Source organism: Panthera onca, chromosome A1 (assembly GCF_046562875.1).
Source record: "Panthera onca isolate mPanOnc1 chromosome A1, mPanOnc1 haplotype 2, whole genome shotgun sequence".
NCBI classification, from domain to species: Eukaryota; Metazoa; Chordata; class Mammalia; order Carnivora; family Felidae; genus Panthera; species Panthera onca.
In genome coordinates this window covers 115478453-115497952 of record NC_138339.1, presented here as the reverse complement: position 1 = coordinate 115497952, position 19500 = coordinate 115478453, and the positions used below count along the sequence as shown (strand labels likewise).

The 19500-nt window shown below is 37.8% G+C and overlaps 1 protein-coding gene across 2 annotated transcripts in view; it reads right to left on the bottom strand.

The window, feature by feature from the left end:
• The window catches only part of PLPP1 (phospholipid phosphatase 1), an 88460-nt gene that overhangs the window by 20436 nt on the left and 48524 nt on the right, over positions 1-19500 (bottom strand). Inside the window, exons 2-3 of one of the 2 annotated variants that reach the window (XM_060635779.2) lie at positions 14403-14554; positions 8562-8842 (exon numbers count right to left, since the gene is read on the bottom strand). In XM_060635779.2, coding sequence (XP_060491762.1) covers positions 8562-8842; positions 14403-14554 — 433 coding nt within the window. The remainder of the gene's footprint in view (positions 1-8561; positions 8843-14402; positions 14555-19500) is intronic. The other variant, XM_060635778.2, reaches the window with a different exon arrangement.

Genomic DNA, 19500 nt, shown 5'->3' with positions numbered 1-19500 from the left:
TCTTACTTTTCATATTTTATCTTTTTTTTTTACTTTTCATATTTTAAACGTCACAAACAAATCTACCTCCCCTGCCTCCCCTGATGTCCACCTCCACCAAAGGACCAAGAGGGTTAATGGCTCCCCAAGAAGTACACCTTAACTATCTTGTGTTTTGAGTTGTAAAAAAATGCATAAAAGAAAACTAAGGACATATGTTATCTCTGCATATGTCTTAGCTAAGTCTATGCCAGTAATCACAGCAAGCCACATGAGGTAAGTTATCTGCTTTTATCATCTTACCTCTGATATGTTTTCCCCTTACAGTGGTTACAAATTCTGACTTTATCAACACAGGTCAGGAGAATTAGGAAGTCTAATCCAATACCCTGCTCTTTTCACCCTTCTGTAAGAAACTGTGAGCAGTGTCAATGTGTGTCAGCTTAAACATGCAGTGTACCTAAGGCCTCTTCCCAATACATCTGGCAAGCATTTTAATAATGTGTGTAAAATGCCCAGAAATCTTTTTTACATTATGAACAAAGGCAGTTGGATTAGTGGAACAAATGATATCCACAAATGAAGAAGTAACAGATATATTCTGCTGTTAATTAAAAAAAAAAATTAAGTTTTGAAAACATTCTCAGGGGCACCTGGCTGGCTCAGTAGGTAGAGCATGGAACTCTTGATCTCGGGGTTATGGGTTCGAGCCCCACACTGGGTGTAGAGATTACTTAAAAATAAAATCTTTAAAAATTTTATTTAGAAAAGAACATTCACAAAAGAAAAACAAGGATGATGAGTAAGGGAAGGGTTTTAGATATTGTCTGAATCCTACTTTCCACTGCCTGGAGGAAAATTTTTTCCATTTTTAAAGGATTCATTTCTATCCATCAATAAACCAAAAATTCTGAAAGCTCCCCATCTTCATAAGTTTCCAAACAATACCTCAGAAGCAAAACACTGCAGTTGCAATAGATTACATAAGAAAAAAAATAATGGTTAACAGGATACAAACACAAAAGAAAAAGGTTAACCAATCCTATAATCTTGCTTGAGTGCATATATAAGTTCATTCATTACATAAAATAAGGTTTGTTGAGTCAGCCAGCAGTGAGGTCCAAGATTACACCTCTCTACCAAGCTCACAGGGGATGTCCATCCTGCTGGTCAGAGCAGAGGACCACTCTTTGAATGACAAAGGGAGAGGAATGAGAAAAAAGATAATTTTGAACTTACTGAGTAGGAATACTCTTAAAATTAAGTCAATAGTTTGGACACTTTGTGGAGATAGTCACATCAAACCAATGCTGATGCTTTTCCTGTCTTCCTGTTGCCTTAATACAAAAGCTACTTAAAACAGAAAAATACTGTTTTCTTTAAGAAGCACACGAAAAGGGGTACCTGAGTGGCTCAGTCAGTTGAGTGTCTGACTCCTGACTGTGGGTCAGGTCATGGTCCCAGCGTTGTGGGACGGAGCACCACATAGTTATCCACACTCAGCGCAGAACATGCTTAAGATTCTTTCTCTCTCCCTCTCCCCACTCACGGTCTCTCTCTCTCTATAAAAATTAAAATTAAATATTTTTTTAAAAAAAGAATCACATGAAGAAAGATTTCAGTGATCTCTGAATTATGAGCCAACACAACCCCAAAGTCATGCTTGTTTTACTATTCACAAATGCAACTCACATCCTAACCTCTCAATAAAAATACTTATTTTCTAATAAAATTCAAATACTTAATGCATGTTGTTCACATTTATTCTGCATGGAAACTCAAGCTTTACACCATTCCATCTATGAGATTTATCATTATATTTTAATCTGGAAAAAGTACTCACTAATATATCTAGGAAACTTTTTTTTTCATATTTCAAAGCTGACAATGTGGAATTCAAGAGTTCTAAGGTGAAGGTACAAAGCATCAAGAATATGCACAGTATGATCTTGATCTTTTTGTACTTGTTGAGGGCTGAAGGTACAAAGCATCAAGATAAAATAATCAGCTGATGATGTGTTCATGTGAGTTAGTAACCTTTTAACATTTAATGCACAGCACTGCTTGATTTATCAAAACCTAAGAATTTCTTTCATCTTAATATATCCACTGCCTCCTACATTCTAACTCAAAAACTAAGAAGAAAATCCAAGGACAATTTCGCAAAGCGCCCAAAGCTGATATATTTGTTCATAATTAATTCTCTAAATTACCATTTAAAAAGGGCGAAGTGGATGGCATGACTGTTATTAGTTTTGGGGGTGGGAGGGCTGTTTTTAAAATACATTATGACGTACATATATCTACCAATAAATCGTGGTAGGAAGTCACTAAATGTAAAGAAGGGATCTTATCTTTGCAAGTATGCACATCAATCAAAATAAAGTCACATGTCAAGGCAACTAATTCTGCATTCATAAAAGAGATTCAGGCACCAAGTTAAATCTCAAGAGAGAAAAAAATCTTTTGCTTTTATTCCACACTAAAACAAAATTATATGGAATGCATAAATGCAACACAGGCTAAATCAAAATTATGTGTAAGAATATATTTAGCTATTTAACTAGGTATCCTGTTGTGTAACTTTGTTTTTATTTCTGAACAAAGTAAAAGTTTCCTTAGCCTTAAATGCCCCAGATTGCCTTTATAAATTAACAACTGACAAACAAAACCCTCTTTTAAAATGATACCAGTACATTAAGTCTACTAAAATATTGCCTATATACCCTAATCCTGCCTGCCTGCCTCTGATCATGTCGCTCCTGGACCTGAATACATACCCCACCCTAATTCTACACATTCAAACCTTACCCTCCAAATTGCCTCCTCTACTAGAAGTGGTATGACTACCCTCTGATTTCATTGAGGGTTTTATCTTTACACCTTCAAGCCTGTATCCATTCTATCACACACATAATCTCCAAACATGTCACAGCCCCCGCACAACACCACGAGAGCAACTTGCACACCTTCGTAGCTTCCACAGTGACTAGGACTAATTAGTAGTTGAAGTTAGTAACTTCAGAGATAGGCTGAAGCCGTGATACGCAGATTAGGATCCACAGCACCATCGGGGAAGGTTTGGGGAATGAAAATTCTTGGGCTCCATCCCAGACCCACTGAATCAGAAACTTTAGGGCTGAGGCCCAGCTCTATGTATTTAACAAACCCTCCATGTGATTCCAATGTGACTAAAGTGTAAGAAACAATGGGGCTTAGGACGGCCGGTGGCTCAGTCGGTTAAGCATCCCACTTTGGCTCAGGTCATGATCTCACAGTTCATGGATTCAAGCCCTGCATCGGGCTCTGTGCTGACAGCTGGGAGCCTGGCACCTGCTTTGGATTCTGTGTCTCCCTCTCTCTCTGCCCCTCCCCTGTTCACACTCTCTCTCAAAAATAAATAAACATTAAAAAAAGAAAGAAAAAAAAGAAACAATGGGGCAAAAAGAGTCAGTGTGAGAGTGAGGTAATAGTCACAGCTACAACTGAAAGTATCACATACTAACATTCAGAACAGAGGAGGTGGCAGGAAAGAGGTGCTGGCCTTGAAGTCACTCTCCTTTTAAATGCACTAATACCTAATGTCCTTTCACAGAGTGGAGGATCTTTTAAAATCATCCCCTCTTTCAGGGCACCTGGTGGCTCAGTAGGTTAAGCCTTAGTCTCTGCTCAGGTCATGATCTCGTGGTTTGCCAAGTTCGAGCCCCTCGGGCTCTGTGCTGTCAGTATGGAGTCTGCTTAGGATTCTCTCTCTCCCCCTCTTTCTTTGGCTCTTCCTCGCTTGTACTTTCTCTCTCTCAAGATAAATGAATAAACTTAAAAAAAATTTGTTTTAATCATTCCCTCTTTTATTCTATATATTGCTTTTACCATGTAGATATAAGACGAAGACAAAGGCTGTCTTCTAGGTTACTGATACACATGAGAAGTATAGATAAACCTGAATTATTCTGAAAGATAAACTATCCTGTAATGTCTACAATTAGACCACACAGAAGAAGCCATTCTCTCAGAGTGTAAAGCAGGTTTTACCAGATACTTTATACCACAGCTAATCAGTCTAATTATAATGGGTTTTCACTACTGAGGCACTCCCTCAAAATTTACCTTTATTTACCTGCATGGGGGTTGCTTTAAAAGAAAGACAAAAGGAAAATTATGTCTCACATTCGACCAAACATATCACGAGTAAACATCTACGTAATATAAAGTGGCCATAATCCAAAAGAAATGACTTTGTACTGAACATCTGATTTATATAGCCAAAGACCAGTCAGTCAGAAATGATCAGGAACACTGAGGCTATGCTTAAGCAAATGTAATTTAAATAAAAGCCAAAAGGGGCACCTGGGTGGCTCAGTTGGTTGAAGGTCAGATTTTGGCTCAGGTCATAATCTCACAGTTCCTGGGTTCTAGCCCCCATCAGGCTCTCTGCTGTCAGCACAGAGCCTGCTTCAGATCCTCTGTCTTCCTCTCTCTCTGCCCCTGTCCCGTTCATGCTCTCCCTTTCTCAAAAATAAACAAACATTAAAAAAATATTTTTTTAATAAATAAAGCCAGAAAAGAGAAGTGAATCTCTTAAAAACAACAGTTTCTATACTGTATTATCACAAATAGAGCAGCTGTTAGTGAGCTCTCTTGCTCCACTATACAGCCCAACTGTTAAAACCAGAAATAGATAAGACCGATTAATTGATGTTCTAATGAAAAGCCAAAGTGCTTATTTCTAACCACACTTTCTTAAGTCACTGACAAAGACATTTTGCAAAGACCTGAATAGCCCAACCGCCAGACCAGAAAAGCCTTGATAGCAACAGAATGACCATACCCCACACGTCCCCTTCCCTGCCCATGGATCATGGGCTGAACCTATACTGACCCCAACCCACAATCACGTGTTCCCTGCCTGCTCTCTTGCATGTATGCTCCCAACCTCTCCCTATAACATTGTAGGTGTCCATCTTGCTGGCAGAGAGGTCAGTGTTGGCAAACCTAGCCAGGAGCTGTCCAGCCCCCCTGGGGTTCCTGGCACAGAACAATCTGCCCCAGTAGCACCAGGGCTCACCCACTCATTCCCTGAGTTAGTGGCCAGTGATAGATCATTCAGTAACAAAGCTAGTTGTACACAACCTGAAATTCACCTTGCATTACATCCTGAGATAACAAACGTCATGCGAGCTTGTGTTCCCATCATCCAGGGGATATAAAGCACTGGTTCACAAAGTGTGGTCCTGAGATTAAGCACAGACGCAGCAGCCTCTGGGAGTGTGTTAGAAACACATCTTCTCAGCCTCCACCTCCACTTCGCGAATTAAACACCTGATGATGAAACCTAGAAATCTGTAGTTTAACAAGCCCTCCTGGTGATTCTAATGAATTACTAACATTTAAGAGCCATTGGTCTAAAGATTCTCTTTGAGAGCATCTCCTTAGGATTCTCTGAAGAGAATCTTCACCTGGGCAGAGTGCTACAGGTCTGAACTACCTGGGCTCTTGAGTAATTTCTTTTCACAGACTTAAAGTAATGCTATTCTCTTTGGCATAAGCAATGGCAGCTGGATGTCCCACAGTTACAAGTATAGCCCCTTTTCATTTATAGTAAATCCCCAGGTATTAATTTTAAATTTAATATTTAAATTTAAATGAAGAGAAGTTCTCTGGATATTACAATGAGTAAGTATTCCACTATAGTCCATTTATGTTCTCACTTCTATGTTTAGGACCCAAGGCCACAAATGAAGCCTGGTAAAAGTCCATCAGTGATATGAGACCACAAGACCGTGCAAACAGGCAGGAAGGGCAGAAGGAGTAGAAGGGAACAGAAGAAAATAAGAGAACAAATGGGGGAAAAAATCAAGACTAAAAGCCAAAATTGTAGAAGAGTACTCTCACCCCTAGATGTAACTGTGATTCATTTATTGTCAACAAAAATGACTCATTTCGGGTGCTTATGTTCCCTTCTCTCCAACGTTAAGCATTATAATTTTATAATTAAAAGTACAGGGGGCAGGCTGTGTAGAGAAACATATTAAAGGAGATTATACTATAATCCTAATATATTACAGACAATGTCTAGACTGAAATGTTTTTGTGTTTTTGGCATCCTGACTTGTAAAATTCAACAAAAGCAATAGGAAAGCCTGAATCCAACCAAATTATGCTCCACAACAGAAGAGCAAAGCAAAGCCACAGTTATGCACCAATGTTACAAAGCTATGAAACTGCAGCAACACCTAAATTATGCTGGAAACATTAATGGAAATCACATTTTTCTCAGAACACACAAAATTTTCTTAAAATTTCATTTCTAGGTTTGATTTTCCTTATTTCAGAGCCCGAAAGCTTACCAACAGATCTTCTCCTTCAAAATGTGGGTTGCTGAAGAAACTTTAAAGGGTAAAGTGTTAAAAAACCTACATGTACTTAAGTCATCAGAGTATAATGGTACATGCTGGCCAATTTAGATACACTAGGAAGAGATACATAATTGGACATGTATAGACTGAAAAATGTAATTACTTTTATGCTATTTAAAATAAATTATATTATTTCACATTTTGTCCAAATGGCTTATATAAGAAAGAAAAACCTCTCAATAAGATATATTGTTGTGTTACAGGGGTGCTGGGTGACTCAATTGAGCGTCTGGCTTCAGCTCAGGTCATGATATTGTGGTTCGTGGGTTTTGAGCCCTGTGTCAGGCTTTGTGCTGTCAGCTCAGAGCCTGGAGCCTCCTTCAGATTCTGTGTCTCCCTCTCTCTCTCTGCCCCTCCCCCCACCTTGTGCTCTCTTTCTCAAAAATAAACATTTAAAAAAATTTACAAAAAAGACATATTGTTACAAGAAAGTTTTGAGCCAAGATTTATGCCCCTGAACCAGAGAAACAGTACATGTGTGAAGAGTCTGTGTCCTTTAAGAATCATTTATAATGGTATTTTCTGGAGTTTAGGTAAACCCTTATTACCTGGTGACTTTCTTGAATCCCCTGGCCAAGAGAAAACATTAGAGTTTTTCTATGCAGGAGAGATATTAGAGAGACAAGCATGGATAGTCCTCTGTATTTCCCTGGGTCTTCAAACTCTTCACCAAAGGTCGCTTAACCTCCTAGTCATTAAATCTGAGAACTTTCCCTCAGACACTATAGTGCTTTCAGAGCAGAGAATGAGATCACCACATCTCACACCCTAAGAGCCCAGGGCTGGTATTGGTAATTTCATTACTCCTCAAAGCCATTTCTGCACCATTCTTCCTCTAGCCCTCATAAAAATGCTTGCTTACGTAAATTCAACAATACTACTTTCTACTATCTACTTCTCAATTCCCTACTGCATTAGTCACTTCTCCCTCCTTCATTCATTAGGACTTTATACCCCTGTATCAGTCCTCCTATGATCACCTCAAAGCTTGCCATTCAATAGCCTCTCTATTCTCTGGCCTCATTATCAACAAGGAGGTTCTCTTCCACTGCCATCACTTGTTTAATATAAGTCCTCCATGCTAGACTAAGCTCCATGAAGATGAGAATCACAGCCTTCTAGTTCACTGCTGAATCTCCTGCACACAGCACAGTGTATACTCTTAGTTAAGTAAAGTGTTTTTTCATCTCTACTAAATTTAAAAATTAGGAGCTACTATAAGGCCTGTGTAGCTTATAAGAGAACCAACAGGGATAATAAAACGTCTGAGAATCATATATGAGAAACAGTCAAAGGATGTTTTACCCAGAGAAAAGTCTTTGTTGGATGATGAATAACTAACGTAAAGTGATAGCTACTTTAAAATTACAAGGTCAACCATATAGAAAAAATAAAGGTGACAATGCTGAGACTTGAGATGGGAAACTGGCTCTCCTACTAATTAGTGATTTTATTTAATGTTACTGGGCCTCCGTTTCCTCATCTTTACATTAAAAGAGTTGGACCTTTTGGGTTCCACACATCTATTTCATTCATTCCTAACAGTGCTCCAGGTATAGAAAGGAGCCCACGAAGGATATTAAAAGAAGGCAACCCTAAGACCAAAAGCTGTCAAGATATAAAGTGTCCTTATAAAAATATTCTCGAAAAATACTAAGAGACTGAGCAGAACTTAATACACAACTGGACTTCATCAAAAGTCAGCAAACTATAACCCCTGGAGCAGCCACTGTTTCTGTTAATAAAATTTTATTGGAATATAACCAAAGCCATTAGTTCAAGGATTGTCTGTGATGGGTTTTTCCTGGTACAAGTACGGCTGGACAGTTGTCAAATTAAGCAAATGGCCCACAAAACCTAAAATATTTACTGCCTGGTGCCTTAAGAAAAAGTTTGCTGGTCCTGAACTATATGACATACCAAGTTCATTTTACATTATTATTCATTGGACATGCAAAGACTTGCATTAAAATGCTCTTAAATAGAAGGTAGGGCAAAAATGGGGAAAAAAGAATAAGATAATAGGTCAAAAAATGGTCTCAATTCACGTCCCAGTAGCTACACTAGTTCTCTCTTTAAGCTAGTGGCTAACTCATCTCCAGTTTCTGGAACCTTATTTCCCAAGAATACACAAGATAAAACAAACATTAAGGATTTAACACGCACCTGCCCTCCTTCACTTTTTGTGCATTCCCTCGACATATGTAGTTTTCAATATAACCAGCACTGCAGTTGATTTTTGACCAATCTGGGTCACAAACATCCAAGAAGTGAGGCCGCAGTCTGCCTATTGAATACTTGGCAATGTCAGTCAGGGACTGACTAGCAGCTGCACCAAATAAAAATGTTCCAATGGCTTTGTAAATAGTGGCTATGTAGTTATTCCTGATAAAGGAATTCGAGTGCAAGAGGTTATAATAAACAGACAGGGCTTCTCCAACAATCATCTGAAAAACAAACAGAAAAATAGTATGTTAAAGCAGGAACCAGGCACTTAAGCAAAATAAAAAATAGAAAATAAAATGATAAATCACAATAAAATCTTTATTTTAAAAACACCACCTTTTTTTTTTTTCCATTTGCAAATGGAGAGTCAGTTAGGATAGCTAATTCTAAACTATGAAAAAAGGTGCTAGATGAATTGTGGATACTGCTTAAAAAGCAATGGCCAAAACAATTTCAAACTCTACCTGAAACAATACGATCTTACTTTTTTTCTTGTACTCAAATACAGTGAGTTTTAATACGCAATGATGTATCACAGAGAACAAAAACCATGGTTTGTTAAAAGAAGACAAACTTCCCCAATTAGAATATCCCTTATATAGTACTTTTTCTGGCAGTCTTCATTTTTATCAAACATTCCTCTGAATCAAACACATCCATCATATTTTAAAAAGTAAAATACTTTCAGGGAGTAAACTAATATAAAAGCAGAGATCTAACATGGAGGCCAAAGGGTACAGAGGGCAGAGATCAGCTGACACACAGCCTGCCAGTCCTGCCTCTACAGACTTGTAGGCCTGGCTTTCTTAGCAAGTCTCATTAACCGATCAAACATACATTTGATGGTCTCCTTCTCCAAGAAAATATTTCAAGTGACTCTTTCCTCTTTATTTTTCACTGACTTTGTTTTGCACTAAAAGTGGAGACAAAAAAGCCCCCCCCCCGCCCCCACTGCTTCCAGTAGAGCATGTGTCAGCATAGGCCATTGGTAGTGAGTTTAAAGGCATAAAAAGGCTTCCAAATACTTGACAAGCTCGTAGACCAAAACCCTAAGAAATCCAAAAAATACTGAAAGGCAAAATTATAAAAAAATTCATACTTTCTGATAAAATAATCCACGTTCTAGCCACTTGAGACCAAAATAAATAGTTAAATGACAAGAGTCAGCTTGCTGATATTGGTGGAAGTGGGGAGACACAAGTCACAAAGTTGTGCTTAAGATACAAACTAGTTTCATGGCTTTGTCTTAAATTTTCATTAACAATTTTACAGAAAATTCAAACATTTCCATGTAGTGGATATAATTTCCAATTATCTTCAGGGTCAGCCTTATCATAGGTAAAATAAATGGTTGTCTTCTGAAAGAGATTTCTTCATCTGTCTCCATGGCTCCTAGGATTCCATAATTAGAATGTTAGAACTCTAACAACTGTGAATTGTAGACTATGAATTGTATAAAAGCAAGAACGAAGTTTTAGTCATTGAATAGAAAGCCAGTACCACCACGGTGGCCTAAAACAGAGCAGATGGTTAATAAATTTTAATTAAAAGTGTTGCCTCTTGGGTAAAAGGTAAACACCCTTAGTTTCAACATTAAGCCCCACAGAAATACATTCCTCATTATAGTGCTTAATGTGAATGACTTAATCAGATCCTTTTCTCAGGAGAGAAAAACCATATGCACTTCTAGGGATACCACACCTCTGCAATTTTGCTTAGGGTTCTCCCCAAGTGCCTCCGGTAGCCCCGTATTAAAGTATACACTGTCTCCTCTGACTGTTAAGATATTCCAGCAACTGCCTTGATAGATCAACAGCAAGAAAATACTTCTCTCATGTTTCATTATGGAATTGTTCTTTGATCATTTAAAATATAAACCAAGTTTATTAATCAACCACAATCTGAGCAGCTGAAATATCCCCACCTCAGCTGTCTGCTGTTCATCCTGCATAAGCACTCAACCATTTTCCAACTCTTGATCTTTGGGAGTCTTCCTAGGCATGATGATCATTTTTTAGGACCACCCAAACCCTGGTCTTGACACTGATGACAGCAAGTCAGCTCACTAGGAGAATTCAGAGTACTGGGCACAGATGACAAACTGATTCACAGAAGTAGTGTAAGCTGAAACTTAACCCTAAATGGTGGGGAAGGGCAGAGGGGCGCTAAAGCTGACAAACACTAGGCTAGTGTACATCATTTTTTATTATGCCCTCTATCTTAACTGAGGGAAATAGACGAGTTCTAAACTGATTTTCCAAATTAAATGTTGGGATGTGTCTGTGCATTTCACTACACATGACAGCCATGTTTGTTTCATTTTAATATGTTATTCTGCCCTTTGAACCATTTATGCCAATGCTTAGCCTTTTGAAGTCCACACGTAAGCTAACTGTAGTCTTACTTTAGAGCTGGGATCAGTTGTTACACATTATTTATACTCCAAAGATATGATAAATTATTAAAGAAATAAAGGTAAGTTTGGGGGACTAAAACCAAATACTCTGAAAGATCAAAGCTAATAATTACCTAAATACATGTAATTCAGTCATTTCAAAATAACCTATGCCCCACACTATTTTCTCACCATCGCCTTTAAAAATCCATCAACCAAAAGGATTTATACATCTTTACAGTGTCCCTGTATTATGTGTCTTCCACTCAGGGTCCACCTTCCCAAAGGTGTAGTCTAAAATCACTGGTGTACTTCTACTCCTTCCTAAATATCTCTAACTACCTTCGTTCCCGTTATTCTACTGAATATTTTTCCAAAGTCAAAATGGTCTCATTGGATTGAACGGGTATGAAAAGTCAAAATGGTCTCATCAGATTGAACAGGTATGAAGTCTGAATCACAGTCCTGATTTTTGTTAAAGAACTGATAGATTTTCTAGTAAATAAAATTAAATGTTTACACGTTTAACCAAGTGCTGCCTGAAGGAAGTGGAGTTAATGAACAAAGTTAATTTTTTGTTTAATTACTACATAAAACACTGCTCTGTGCAGTGTTTGTTGACATGGTTGACATGAAAACAGGACTTTGATAGCACCTTTAAACAGTATGTTCTTTTTTTTTTTTTTAAAGAAACCTATATTCAATTTATTTGTTTTATTAAACATGAAGATAACTTTCTCACAGCTCATGATGAAAGAGTCAAAACTTCCAAATTAATGAAAGGTAAATAACAAGTCCTTACTAAGTGTTGTGTCAGGCACTGCCCTCGATGGGCAGACCATACCCCCACACTTGCTGCCCGCAGTCAGCAACCTTTCCTGCTGCAGGCCTTTGGTCTGTAATGGATCTTCTGTAGTTCTGTTGGTGCAGCATCCCTTTTAGCGAGACGCGAAGTCAAGTAGAAATGAAAGACAAATACTTCTGCAGCAGCATTAGAGTACTCCAAGGGACAATCCTGCATGAACTCGGCTACTAAGTTGACCCTTCAAACGGCACAGGTTTGAACTGAGCAGGTCCACTTACACATGGATATTTTTGATAAATACAATACAGTACTGTAAATGTATTCTCCCTTCTTTAGGATCTTCTTACTTTTTCTTTTTTCTAACATACTTTATTGTAAGAATATGGTATGTAACACATGTAACATACAAAATGTGTGTTAATTGACTAGGTTATCAGTAGGGCTTCCAGGTAACGGTAGGCTATTATTAGTTAAGTTTGGGGAGGCATCAAAAGCTATAACATGGATTTATGACTGCACTGGGGGTCAGTGCTCCTAATCCCCACCTTGTTAAAGAGTCAACTATATTTGCAACTAAGTGTCCTACTAAAAATTTTATATTCAAATAGTATCTCAGAAACATATATACTTAAAAATAAAAAACTACTCTTACTGCCTCTTTAAAGGAACAATCATATAGGCCTGACTTTCTTTCTTTTAGTAGTAAGAATTCAGTTTAAGATGTATCTAGATCAAAGGGATCTGCTGATTTCTTAGAACTTCAGCATACTGCAGGAGAGCCAACCAGTATTACTGTGCAATTACTCTTATTTTATCTGAGCACCTGGGACATGCCAGAATCCACCATGCCCAGGTCCATGGCAGGCAGCAACGGTACCCAGAAGAACAGGAACTCACAGTCTCATGAAACAAACTTGTTTATAATGAAGGTGTTCTTTTATTAATTATGTACCACAAATTATGAGTTGATTAATTCTCAAGGCTAATAAGGAACTGTGATTATTCTTGAATAAAACATTAAATTTCTAGGGGCACCTGGGTGGCTCAGTCAGTTAAGCATCTGACTCTTGATTTCAGCTCAGGTCATGATCTCATGGGGTTCGTGAGATTGAATCCTATGTCAGGCTCTGCATTGACAGCATGGAGCCTGTTTGAGATTCTCTCTCTCCTTCTCTCTGCCCCTCCACTGCTCACACTCCCTCTGTCTCTCTCAAAATAAACTTAAAAAAAAAAACAACACACACACACACACACACACACACACACACACACACATTACATTTCTAAATTAAGGGTTTTTTTTTCAATAAACTCCAAAACAGACAAGACATATATGTTATCTTGTTAGCCTATCTCCTGAATGGGACCATATTTTTTCCTTTAAACCATATAAATCTTCTTTCTAAAGTTATAAGTTATGGAGCATAAAACTATTTAATCTAAGTCACAGACTCTCTAGGTCAAGACATTATAAAATAATCTAGTCCAATCACTTGAAGTCTACTCCCTGGAGCACATTCTCTAAACATTCCCACCTGAAATTCTAAAAACAATAGTTGCTATTATGTTTTAGTACCAATAAAACTTCTTGTGTTCACTGCTAATCATATATAGAACTTTGGCTTTTCTCTCTAGTTTGTGCCATTATCTAAAAATTCTTTAGGGGGGCACCTGGGTGGCTCGGTCGGTTAGGCGTCCGACTTCGGCTCAGGTCACGATCTCACGGTCTGTGAGTTCGAGCCCCGCATCAGGCTCTGGGCTGATGGCTCAGAGCCTGGAGCCTGCTTCCGATTCTGTGTCTCCCTCTCTCTCTGCCCCTCCCCCATTCATGCTCTGTCTCTCTCTGTCTCAAAAATAAATAAACGTTAAAAAAAAAAAAATTAAAAATTCTTTAGGGGCACCTGGGTGGCTCAGTCGGTTGGGCATTCAACTTCTGCTCAGGTCATGATCTCATGGTTTGTGAGTTTGAGCGTCACGTCAGGCTCTATGCTGACAGCTCAGAGCCTGAAATCTGCTTCGGATTCTTTGTCTCCCTCTCTCTCTGCCCTTTCCCTGCTCACGCTCTGTCTCTCTCTGCCTCAAAAATAAGTAAATGTTAAAAAAAAGTTTTCTAAAAAATAAAAATTCTTTAAAGTAACATGGGTTAGAATGAAGTCTTAAGATTAGTTACTTGTGATTTTTTAGAACTCAGTAACTAGAAAGTAGGTATATATACATTGATTCCGCAAATTATAAAATACCCTAGGGTATAAAGTATGCTAAAAACACACTGCTATAACATTCATCTATTTCGTGACTACTGCACCAATAGCAAATGAGAGCTCTACACATCACAGGGACTCCGAAAAAGATTAGCATAAAAGCTACACACTTTCAGTGAGGTTCTTCTAATTATACATTGTTACTCCTTTGGTCCCACTTACAACAGCTGAGATTTTCTTGATCAAGTAACACCTTCAATTAAAGGTTCGAAAAAACACACATTGTTTTGGACATTTATGCATTCAATAATTAACAGATTAACACAAAATTAAGCCAATTGCCCAAAAGTGATAAACTTGGAAAAGTGGATTTGACTTACAACAATAATACTGAATGGAATGATTATTCCACCTAATAACGCATAAGGTATGGTGTCTTCTTTGTAAGGGTACTTGATGGACTCATCAGTACAGAATATTCCTCGCTGGAAGGGGGTATGCCTTGAAGTAAGAATTGCAAAAGGCAATCCAGCTAGCAAAAGGAATAAATGAAAATATCATTAAAATAGAAATATGAAAATTAATGGCAATAATTATCCCAGAGACTGTTTAAAAATGCATTTGCCATGAAAATAAATAAGAGCACACGTAAAAAGGAAATGCAGCAATGCATGCAATAGAAGTTAAAAAGATTACAGTTTAGATTAAGAAGGTAGAAAGAACAATGCTTAACCAATTTAACGAAGAGCATCTTCTTCCTTTCTTCTTACCCAAATAAACTAAGCCGATTTTAGGGAAGACAAAAAAAACAAAACAAAACAATTCCCTTCTCATGCTCTTGTTTGCTGTTTAATCACAGGACTTTCAACACTATTCCCAAACCAATTTGTCACACACTTTGCTTCCAAAAGGAAAACAGAATTTTGATATTCCCCTTTTTGTCTCTACATTACTACCACATTTAGACAGGACATGGTCATGGCTAAGCTACAGAGTATCTAAAAAATGTGTTATCCACTCTTTTCTATACCGTCTACAGCAAGTTTAGAGCTGCTATGAAAAGGACCTGAACTTAAACCAAGTTTAAGAAATAACAGACAATGGAGTCAAGTACAAAAACTCCAAAAGACTGTTCTCTCTGGTTTCATCACTGTTTTCCCTGAAGATCATGTCTCACACCTCCTAAAATTAAAATGTCTCTTCCCTAAAAGTCAACTTTAAGAATTCATTTCTCCTTTACTTCACTGAAGCACACATACTGATTAACATGAAGCATACTGATTAGGAATGTCCTGTAAGAGTGTTAAATTAGCAAAAACCTTCTACATGAGGTCTGTGTCAAGATTTATCCAAGAGCGGAAGATTCTCTCCCTCAGAGACCCATTCTCCCAGCAGTAATGCCATCACCATCAAGCTATCACACTCACTATATATTCAAATGTTCTTTCCATGAAACTACAAGTCTTGACAACCATTTACAGTTCTCATTAACTCCACTAACGCCCCAAAGGCTGAATGACAACTATAACTCTGCCCCCCTGCCTGAGTATCATTACTACAAATATCAAGTATGTTCTATCTAAAAGGGCCAAATGAAAAGAAGCACTTTCTACAGCGCCTGGGTGGCTCAGTTGGTTAAGCATCCAACTCTTGATTTCAGTTCAGGTCATGATCTCAGGGTTTCATGAGTTCGAGCCCTGTGTCAGGCTCTGCACTATGTACAGAGCCTGCTTGGGATTCTCCCTCTCCTCCTCTCACTCTGCCACTCCCTGACTTGTGCTCTCTCTCTTGCAAAATAAATAAATAAACGTTAAAAAAGGCGGGGAGGAGGGCCTCTGGGTGGCTCATTCAGTTAAGCGTCCAACTTCAGCTCAGGTCACGATCTCCTGGCTTGTGGGTTCAAGCCCCATGTTGGGCTCTGGGCTGACAGCTCAGAGCCTGGAGCCTGCTTCTGATTCTGTCTGTCTCTCTCTCTCTCTCTGCCCCTCCCCTGCTCACATTCTGTCTCTCTCTCAAAAGTAAACAAACACTTAAAAAAATTAACAAAAAAAAGCACATTCGGAGTTATTTATCTTCCTGCTTTTCATTTATACCCTGAATACATAAACCGAAGTTTATATCTCTGTATTAAGCTATTTGCCAAGAGTGGCCACCCATTAGAAGTCTTTAAGACATTCACAAGGTTCCCAAAGGCATACTTATAGTAAATGCTACAATTACCAAAAAAAGAAAAAAGAAAAGAAAAAGAAAGAAAGAAAATTAAACTACAACTGACTTTGCTAACACCCTTATACCACCTCTCATATCTGATTTCAGACTATCCTCTGATTCACCAACCCGTCTGCATTCAGAGGAATGTGACAAAATGCCCAAGACTTTAATACAGATACCACAGGTGAGCACAAATATTTTATACTTAGCACACACTGTGGAGGTTAATAAGCAGATCGATGATTTCAGTTATTGCCTGCCCCATATAGTAACAAAACATTCATCCTTCAATAGCCATACTCTTACCCAATGAGCAAATTTATTTTGTATTCACAAAGAATCACCATGTCCACAATTCAAATCTACACATAATAATGGAAATTTTCACTCTCTACATTGCATATTTCTGAATTAGTTGAATTTTTCAATGATTTCTTTTTTTGTGGTAAGACAAGATATCTAGTATGGAAATTAAATCCACATATAATTAGTGTCCAAAGTGCAGTAGACTTTATGTCCTTATTCTCAGGAAAAATTCCTCTTAATAAACCCAAATATATTGAAAAATGTTCTTAGCAAGCATATCCACCAAGTTGATTTTTTTCCCTCTGACCACAAAGATTATGTTGAAAATTATTTTTAGATTTAGAAAAAAGGTTTGTGGTATTTTTTTTTTTTTTTAGTATAGAAGGAAACAAAATCACATACAAGTATAACTAGTCCATTTTTAAAAACAGGAATACACAAATGGAAAAATATTGAGTGAATCCATTCTCAAAGAATTCTGGTAGGTGCTACCAGGAATACAAAACTGAGTAAGGCACAATACATACATAACTGTCACAGAGAATAAAAAGAGGTACAAAAAGCTATGAAGCTTCAAAAGAGAAGCTTTGATAATATTCAAAAAAATGGTGGTAACCACAATCAGAATCTCAGTAGAAATTGTCTGGTAAAGATAGATTTGGGGATATAAAGGATTTCTGAAGCCACAGGGTAAGAGAAACTCTGCAGGACAGACAGGAAGTGAAAAGAAGTGGAGGGTGAGGCACCTGGCAATGGCAATATTAAAGGAATGAGCACAGGAGGAAGATCCACTGAGGCAAACCTGGAGGGCGGAAAAAAGGTCAAGAGAGAATAACATCACTGAGGCCAAGTCCAGAGAGAGCATCTCAGGAGGTGGTGAACTGGTCCACAGCATCCAACACATTTTTAACAACCAGACTTAGTAGAAGTGGTTTTAATAAGGAAAAAAGGGTGGTAACCAAACCACAGAGATTTTAGTAAGGAATGATTAAAACACACACACACACACACACAATAAGCAGGAATATACCACAAATGTACACTATTCTTTTGAGAGTGTGAGTAAAGAAAAGCAATTGTATCACAGAAGGCCTTAGAAATATTTCCAAATTAATATTTGCAATCCCTCATATAAGTCCATGAGATCTATTACATCACTGCCATTATCCAACACCATTTCATTTTCACTAAAACTGAATGTAGAGCCCAAAAAGGGAATGGAGAAGACCAAATAACCAGTTGTTCACTGACCCACTTAGGGTCAGTGACCACGTCCAGATTCGTCCTCTGGAAATTTTGGCATTGGAACAAAGACTGACTCAGTCAGAGCTGGCAAGCAGCACTGAACCATGCACAAGAAAGACTGGCAAAAGAAAATGCTGAGGACAAAGCAGGACTGCAAGGAAGACAGAATGACCAGCCTGGCCCCTAAGAGCGAGAAATGGGGAAAGCAGTCTTGGCTCAGCATTGTCAAAGGGTCCCACCCATCTTGCTGTTTTGAACCTTTGAGTGTCTTGTATCCTTTCAACAAAAGCTAGTTAGAAAGGAAATCTCCTTGCAAACAACAGAGCCATAACTAAAATAATTATAAACATTCTTCCTACTCTGACAGCATATAGATTACTAATTTTTTGATTATGCTACATAATGCTACAGTGAACATTTCCAAATACTAATTCTTATTTTCAGTTCTAATTATTTCCTGAGAATATATTTTTTATGTGGAATCGTAGGCAAACAGATATAAATGTTAAGGTCCTTGACAAACTGCTCCGAAAAGGTTATTCTACATAATAGCAATTTACTCCAACAGCCACAGGGTACATAAATATGGAGAAGTGCAAAATTTTAAGACTTATGATGCTATCTTCAGTATTAACCGTACATTTCTAGGCAAAAGGGTTCCACTTACCCTTTTGTCAATGTAAATCAAACACCCTTTTCCTTTTACCTCAAAGATTACATCTCCAAAACAATCCCTTTTCATCATTAGTCAGATGACTACATTCGTCAAACCATGTTTCTCCTAATACTTAAGTTTGCAAAATTCACTTTCATTTCCTTTTGGAAAAAAACAAAACAAAACTTTACTGAGGTATAGTTTACATACCATAAGATTCATCCACTCTAAATACATAATTCAGTGATTTGGGTAGACTTACAAAGTTGCACAACCATCACCACAATCCAGGTTTAGAACTTTTTCATTACCCTAAAAATTCTCATGAGCTCATTTGCATTCAATCCTTGCTCCCACTACCAACCCCAGGCAACCACTCATCTGTTTTCTGTGTTTACATAGATTTGCCTTTTCTGAGCATTTCCAATGAATGGAATCATATTATATGTAGTATTTTCTAAGTCCTCACATCACTCAGCATAATTTTTTGAGGTTCATCCACATTGTACCATGTACTTTGTTCCTTTTTTATTGCTAAATAGTATCATACTATATGTATATACAACATTTGGTTTATCCATTCACCAGTTAATGGATATTTCAGTTGTTTCAGTTTTTGTCTAGTATGACTAATACCACTATAAACATTTATGTGTATGTTTTTGTGTGAACATAGATTTTCCTTTCTAATGAGTAGACACCTAAGTATGGAATGGCTCAGTCATATAGCATATATTTCTGTTTTAGGTTCATGTTTAACTTATTAAGAAACTGCCAAACTATTTTCCCAAATGGCTCTACCCCTTTACATTCCTACACTCTGCTTTTTAATATGCCCATGTGGCTAGTCATATTAGCCCATGTGAGAGTCAGATTTTCTGCATGGTAAACCCATACTTACCCACAGGTAAGTACAGCATTCTACAAGTGAATACTTATCATAGTTCAAAAGAGGGTATGTGATATGGTAGCTCACCACTTCCAACAACTAAATACCACAAGACCACTTCTCCATCCCTTATCAGAGATAGGAAAAGACAATATAAGAACATGGTCACACA